Source organism: Sebastes fasciatus, chromosome 4, assembly GCF_043250625.1.
Source record: "Sebastes fasciatus isolate fSebFas1 chromosome 4, fSebFas1.pri, whole genome shotgun sequence".
Taxonomy (NCBI): Eukaryota; Metazoa; Chordata; class Actinopteri; order Perciformes; family Sebastidae; genus Sebastes; species Sebastes fasciatus.
This window is the reverse complement of record NC_133798.1, coordinates 24,233,619-24,241,921: the sequence shown is the minus strand read 5'-3', so window position 1 is coordinate 24,241,921 and position 8,303 is coordinate 24,233,619. Positions and strand designations below refer to the sequence as shown.

The following is an 8,303-nucleotide window of genomic DNA, read 5'->3' as shown; positions in this document are numbered from 1 at the left end:
TTTTTGTATATGTTATAATTCTACCCCACTAGATTTCAGGGAGAACTATTTCACTTTTTACTCCACTACAATTATCTGACAACTGTAGCCTACTTTTCAAATTAAAGGTGCTAAATACGAGCATTTCTATTGCCTCCACACGGCTCTCAACATGGCGACGGCGAGCCGCAGCTGAGGAGAATGAAAAGAGGAGATGTCACGTGTCATCAGTGCGTAATACAACACACTGCACTCGCCGAAATTGAGCCAATCGCAACGCACAACCGCAGTTCTAGTTACACCGCGCTGCGCATGTGTTCCCAGCTAATGGTGCTAACACCGTTAACACTGCAAACAACGGCTGAAAGTGCTGACTGAGCTAACAGTGTTAACCTGAGGTGGAACTGGAGGGTGAGCCCTACGCCAAAGAGTATAGAAGCAAAGAGACGAAACTCCGGTGTTTTTTTTACAACGGCTGCTGCCGCCATTTTGGACTGAAAACGCTTATTATATTTGTAATATTTATTGTTCAACACAGGCCATTTTGGCAGAATATGACAATAGATTATAAATCATTTTGTTTTACTTTTGTATGGCACTTTTTAGGCAGACGTTTTACTGGGTGGTTGCTTCCAGTCCAAAATGGCGGATGCGTAGCTTTGCTGCTGGGCGCTGATGTTGCAATGGAACGAACAATTGACTTTCATTTCTTAGCAATAAACGTTCTTTGGTTACGCTTCTAAGACGACGTCGTCAGTTGGGACGGCCGGGAGCTAGCCAGTGGGGCACGCTCACATGCACTAAAAGCACACACAGCAGGCTATGGCAACAAAGCAAGGAAAAGCTCTGATTACAACACACACAGAGGGATAGTGACTTCATTTTCTGCTCAGGTAGACATTACTCCTCTATATTTTTACATAGCTAATAGCTGTTTGCTGATAAATTAATGCTCTGAATATCAAATTAAGCACTTTTTTGGATATCTTGCATAAAAACACATAATAAGCGAATGCATTGTTCAAGATTAAACCAGTAAGTCCCAATCTTTTATTTTCTTTTTGCATGTAAACCCTTACAAAAAAGCAGTTGAAGCCCCTTGTCTCCGGTTCCACCAAAGACAGATTTCTCCTCTAAACTTCTCAGATGGTTTCATTTATAGCGCTGATCAAGACCCAAATAGGTCAAATAATCCAATATTTCACCAAAGAGCAACAATTAGAGGAAAGTCAATAGAAACGTTTGTTCTTTTCTTCTTTCCAATCCAATTAATCATCTTACGACCCCTCGGATTCATCTAGTGACCCTTTGGAGGGGGTTTGACCTCTAGATTGGGAACCACTGGACCGGATATAAAGCAGTTAAAACTAGCCCCACCTCCACTAGCTGCAACAATAAGTTAATGCTTTTGTACTTTTACTTATTTGAGTGCAGGACTTTTAACATTGTTGTTATTAGTATTTAGGATATAAATACAGATGCTGGTCTTTGTTGCAGTTAACTTCAATAGTTTGGAGTAAGATGAAAGTAATATGATTTTTCTTTCTTTTCATTTTACGCTGAGATATTCCCACTAAGTAATGAATATTGGACAACGCTATCATTTTAAAAAAAAATGTTTTTGAAGCTCCCGTTTCTCAGTTCTTTTGCATCGCTCAGGGTATTTCAGTTTTTTTTTTGTTCTCTAACAAAATGGCAGGACTGCTGATCTTGGCAAAAGAAATGCATCAGACCATATATCTTTGTAATACCGCCACTACCACCGGCTCTGCTGTGTCTACAATTTTCTTTGATTATATATTTTCTAAAGCGTATGTTTATCCTGAAAAAAGCTAGCTGGGCATGTTTGCTCTTTCCTGCAGTTTCCTGCTCAAATGTTTGCCTCACCTCCAGCACATTGAATGTTAATGTTGGAGTTACAGCTAAGACCCATTTCACTTTAGAGCAACAAAGTACATCAGAGTTCACTAATTGCTGCTTAATTAACCAGCCATTAAGCATTGAGTAAACACATGTTCACATTTTAATTATCTATAAGTTACAAACCTTTGCTCACAATGGCCATTTTAATTATAACAGCTACATTAACGACACTGGAAGCTATCAGTGCAGTTAACTAGTGTGTGAGAACATTGTGGCCACATTTTTAGCGGTTGTTGTGTCACTACTTACATCATAAATAACTAAAAACAAATTACAATATGCCATAATTAAAGCAACCACAGATTTCATTAGACATTTGTTCATCATCATCATCATCCTTCAGGACTTGTCAGACTTTATAGTTGCCTAAAATAAACGCACATCTTCGGCTGAATCATGGTTTATTATTATCATCTAATTGCTGATAGCTGACCACGTGGTTGGCACATGGTAAGTCTGGGTTTAATTGCAAATTAAGCATTAATTAGTCAACGCAATGTAAAGCGTTAGCTCTGGCTGTTTTTCAGATTTCATGCATATATTATCTACACAATTGCATTTCATAGACATGGATAAAGGGCTAATTTACATGAAGTGAAAAGTGCAGCTGGAGCCTTGAGAGTGCATGTGCATAATGACAAGACTTCATCATATTCACCCTGGTAATCATATCTGATACCATCAAATGCTGATTTGTATATTCTGCATTTATATAAGTGATGTGACACTTAACATATATTGTAAAATTTAAATCTTCTTTTGCAGTGTGTGAAAAATCCAGGCATCCAGGCATGAAAATCTAAATGTCAGCAGGTTGAACTCACTCCACTTGATTAATATTCACTGAAACATATTCAGCATATCCCTCTACAGTATGAGAAAACATAAGTCAAAGTTCTCCGTGGAGGATTTATTGCTTTATGTTTTCTGCTGGAGTTGTTGTGCAACAGTTCGTCTTACTAAAGCACCCATTAGGTTAATTGACGCCGCTTGATTAAAAGAGGAAACCTCTTGCCTGCAGCAGCTTCTATTCAGAGGGTTGCTTGCTCTTTTTGTGTGTGGGTTTTGACTTTCAACAAGGACACATTTCCCAGCGTCTCGTAGTTGCATTTTGTGTGTCTTTGATGTGACGAGCGTCAGGAGCGAGGTGTGTATCAGAGAGTGTTGTTAACGGAGGCAGATGCTGCTGATACCGTTGTCACAGAGCAGCTTTTTGTCTTGTTGAAGTGTGTCACTGTGCTATTATTAGACTTTACACACCATACTCTCTCTCCTCTTTTTGTTATATTTGCATTCACAAGAGCTCCGAAACGATAGTAACTCTGACATGTTGTTTTCATAAGAGGCTGTCTCTGCGGCTGCTTCAGTACACGAGCTAAACATTAACATTTTGAATAAAGTTGTGATGTATTATTTATTGTTTACACGTTATCAATTATTTATTTTATCCCCAGTGAGATCTCTGATTTAATGAAACTATGTGATTCATTCCAGTCCAGCAGAGTGTGTTTTGTTGTATTTGATAGTGTTTGACAAAGAAAAAAGGGGCCTTGATGAATGCTTGGCACTAATATAAAAAAGAGCTCAGTGTTGGCTCAGAGCTGCAGTCAGAGGGGCTTCAGCTTTGGTCATTATTTTGATTTATTTAAGCATTTCAAGTGCAAGCTTCTCTGATCAGTCTTCACATAAAATGTGCACCGTGTAAAAGCAACATAACGCACTAAATCAAAACCCTCCCTCCACCCTGACCCTCTGCAGCCGTGACTCACTTAGGTCAGCCTCTAATGGGCTGTGTGCAGGTGTGACGGGTGCTTTGTTGGAACGTGGAGCGTGACCTTTTGAAATATTTTTGGTTGAATGCGGTTGTTGGTCACAAAGAAATGTCATCTCTTATTTCATGCTGTTCACTCACATGGCCCAAATGTTACAGTCAGAACTCAAAACTTTCAGTATCCGTCAGTGTTGTGGTTGATAAGGTAGTGCATGCAATCCCCAGCATGATATCAGGCTAAAACAATCTCAAGAGAAAAACAATAGAGGCTCCCGCACAATGATGATTTATTAAGTACAATCACACAGTTTTCATCAGGTAATGTATTGGCTGAAAATATAAAAATGAATTTGCTTGTTAATCCACTGTTTATGGCTTTTATTTAGCCTAGAAAAGGCCATGACTCTTGAAAATGAGACAATATTTGGTTGCATCTTTGACTACTATAATGCTCTCTTTACATCTGGATCACATCAGTTCAGTTCTCGGATCTATACACTGGCTTCCTGTGAGTAAAACAAATTGATTTTAAAATACTACTGTTGATTTATAAAGCACTGAAAGATTTATGTGTATTTTTATATTGCCTTTTTGTTTCTTTTACATCTTAACACCTTTTTTTCTTTCTTATGTAAAACACGTTGTTGTTGAAAGGTGCTACAAATAAACTTTCCTTGTCTTTTGTCTTTCTTCCCTCCCCTTACCAAAATGAAGTTTATTCAAGTTAGTATACTTCTTTTGAACTTAAAATAAGAGAGTATACTTTTAGTTTCCTTTTTATGGATTAATCAGAGACATACTTAACAAAAGTATACTTAAGTATACTTGGCTTATACTGACAAGTATACTTAAAAGTCTAAGTATACTTGGCTTATAGGCCTACTTGTACTTAATCTTTTGATCGACATATACTTAAGAAAAGTATAATGAAGTATTCTTGTCTTATAGGCCTACAGAAAGGTATACTTGGCTTCTAGTTGTGCTTACTTTTTTGATAGAGTAGCCTATTAAAGTGTGTGAGTTTGTAAAAGGATGTTCTGATATGAATTTACTTCAATTCATCAAGTTATTGGATTATCCGTTCACCGTAGAGGCATGCGAGAACAACACATTTTAATAATTTCATTTTTATCTCATCACAAATCATCAAGTCAAATAGCAAAAGGAGCTTTTTATGTACTACATAAATCATTGGTTAAGTACTATAAAGCTAACAAAGTACTATAAGTTAGTTAAAGTATACAAAGTATACTTTCATGGCAGAGATGCTCACAAGTCATTTTTTGCAAGTCCAAGTCAAGTTTCAAGTCTGTAGTGTTTTGCTGGTACTGAGCTGTACCAATAAATATCAATATCAGTTACCATCTTAATTTACTTTGGATGCTGATGAAAGTTATGTAGCTTTTTTATTTTTTAAAACAATAAAACATGTAGTAGCAGTCTGAAAAAAGCATCAAAATCCAGATTGCTGGATGACAGGGATCTCTCTCTGTTTACTTTAGATTATAAGATATTTAAAATCTAGCATCATATTTTACAGCCTCTCAAATTCTTCTTTATGAATAGTGACTGAATGATGAAAGCGACACTAGAAGCTGTAAATCTGCTGTGTGAATCAAAATATCAGAAGTCTGTGTGTGTTCCATTAATTTTTCAGGTCAATACTCCACATCTTTCTGAGTGAGCACTTAGTACAATATTGAGAATATGCGATGAGCCGTGAATTGAGTGAACTTCATGATCTTCCCTTTATGGTGCTTCAACACTGACAGAAAATAATGTAATTCTACATCAAAGCTGAGTATTCAGCATAAAATAGAACTTCAATTTTATGCATAACACCTTTTTTGTGTCATATTTATAGTTTGTTTTACTTTAATTCATCTTGTATGTTTTTTTTCTGCCATGTCCCTTATTGAATTTTAATTTATTGTGCTTATTTTCAGGTTCATACTTGTATTATAGGTTTCTATTAGAACACGTTTACATGCTTTAATGTTCAAAAACGCTTTACTTTTCTCATACAAGCTTAGCTTTGATTGAGGGTGTGCCAAATTAGCCGCTAGGCAAAATGTGTTACTTAGTGACATCACCACGTAACGGAAAAAAGCGAGACTTCAAGGCGTTTCAGGCAGTTCAGGAGCAGTAACTGCCTTTGGCGTGGACTTTGGTCTTTGTAACTTTGCAGACCTTTTACATGCACAAAAAACTATGCAACACACTAAAGGAAAGGGGGAAAAGCATAATAGGTCCTCTTTAAAGTATGTTGATATTCATGACAGTATAAAACCAAACGCTGGACAAAGCAGCTCTTTAAAATAAAAAAAACAATCTATTAAAAAGAATGCAAAAACACTCAAAATTGAATTAATTTTCTGAAAAATAATTTATTTCCAGAGTAAAATAAACGATATGTTGCCATACAAAAAGTGTAAGAAAAGGGACAATGTCAAAACTGTAAATGCAGAGAGATCAGTAGAGTAACAGGTCGTACAGTATGTGCCGAGTTGCGTTAAAGAGTTCTTCAAATACATGTCCAGGAATAAATTCAGTGTGTTTTTGTGTTGCTCACTTAATTTGACCTTGCACAAACAAACTGTAACATTTCTGTAACTTTTATCGCAGATATTACAGGCCTATTTTGTTTGCCCCCAATAATGCAACATATCACTTCCATCGCTATGAATTGTCCCAAATCTTTTGTGACATCAGACACACACACACATCTCAGATAATTAGATTATATATAATTTAAAATACAATCTAATAAAACATTCTGGGCCTAATGACACTAATATATTACTCCTTATCTCTTTGACTTGAATGTCCAAACACATAGAAATATTACTCTTGAGTTTCTTCTTTGCTCTTCCACTATAGGTGCAAAAGTCAAAAGAAAATATAATTAACATTCTTATTTGAATAATCCCTTATTAAGACGCGTTAGGCTGAATAAACTCTGCAGACGTAAAAACAAACATGGAAATGAAACAAACTGCTATGAAGAAAAAACAAACCTGCAGTCTGAAATCAAAACTAGTCATGAACAAACATGGATGTATCAGATATGAATTGCACATTTGCACCTATGAGACAAGACTTCACCGTCTAGTCTAAACAGTATCAAAAACAGTGCCTGTGATCCAGCAAGAGAACCAGAAACTGAACAGTGTATGATGACAAGAAAACACTACCTTAAGTTATTAGACGGAACTTTCTGACATCTAATAGGCCACTATAATAACCCAGTCAAGGTGTTTCTGTTCTCTTTTTAAACCTTCCTGCATTGAAATAAAATGCATTAACCGATGAACTATTAGTTTGTAAACACTTGGCAACTTTTTAAATATGAATAACTGAAGAACCACCCAAACGTTTTTTATCTTTTTAGCATAAAAACCTCACTTCAGAGAGCGACAGACAGAACACACGGTGCACTGACTGAAAAGGAAACTGTCATTTTTCACACAGACCACTGGAATCATGACAGACCTAAAAACAATATGGCAACTAGTTGTGTAATAGCATCATGTCCAACTCTCTAATAATCAACTAGGACTGTAGTCTGTCTTCTACCACCGAGTCAACACAGGAATTCACTGGCAACACTGGACGACACCTCGCTGACACGTAAACGACTAAAATGGACCCCTTGAAAGTTTACGGAGGACGCGGAGCGCAGTCGGGAGCAACGTCACCTGTGACCTTAAATAGATTGCCTTTTATCAAAAAACGTTTCAAGAAAAGAAGAATCAAATATTCCTCTGAGAGAATAAGAATGTCCACATTGTCTTTTTTTTGTTTGCATAACAACCTATAAAACTGACTCCATATTCTCACAATACTCATGGTCCTCTAGGTTATATATAAACTTTGTCCTGTCCACTAGTTTGGGGCCTTCCGTGAGAGAGGGGTAGAAGTCCGTCGGCGTCATGTAGCCCTCGTGGCTTTTGATGTACTTCTTGTAGTTCCTGCGTAAGCAATACCACGTGGTGGCGTAGAGGAGGAAGGCGATGCCTTTGAGGACGATGGCGAGGCTCACGTACAGATGCCTGTAAGCCACGTTGTCGTACAGCAGGCAGGCGCCTCTATCGCCGCAGTCGGAGCTCCAGAACAGGCAGGTAGAGTCGATCCCAGCACCAAAGATCAGAGGAGGGGGGATGAAGCCTGGAAAACAGAAACACAAATAAATTTAAAAATAAGAAAAAATACTTTATGTGAATTTTGGGTCAATATCAAATCATTAGGCGGGCTTTAAAAATTTTTAGGGAGGATATTTTGGATCTCCTTTTTATCACTCCATAAATAAGAAAATACTCTCAACAGCAATAATAAAAAAAAATCAATTTTCAATACGTTTTTAGGAATAAAATGTTCTATAAATCAGGCTATGAATGATATATGAACAAACCCCTCAGTAAAAACCTTCAGAAAATAGATAGGAATGATACTGGAAAGTTTGGTGGATGTAAGTGCTGCTGAAGTGGAGATTTCTGGCTCAGAGTCTGAGAAAAAAACTCATTTTGAGAAAACTGACTTTAAAGATATGGATTGAAAATTTTTTCGAGACACCACAGGTGAAGAGGGTAAAACATGTTAACTAATAGATACCACACTGAAACTTCCCCAG

General features: G+C 37.0%; 1 protein-coding gene across 1 annotated transcript in view; it reads right to left on the bottom strand.

Moving 5' to 3' along the window:
• Nucleotides 1-6,044: 6,044 nt before the first annotated feature.
• The window catches only part of slco3a1a (solute carrier organic anion transporter family member 3A1a), a 43,712-nt gene continuing 41,453 nt past the window's right edge, over nt 6,045-8,303 (bottom strand). Inside the window, exon 10 of the mRNA XM_074633006.1 lies at nt 6,045-7,840. Coding sequence (XP_074489107.1) covers nt 7,488-7,840 — 353 coding nt within the window. The 3' untranslated portion in view covers nt 6,045-7,487. The remainder of the gene's footprint in view (nt 7,841-8,303) is intronic.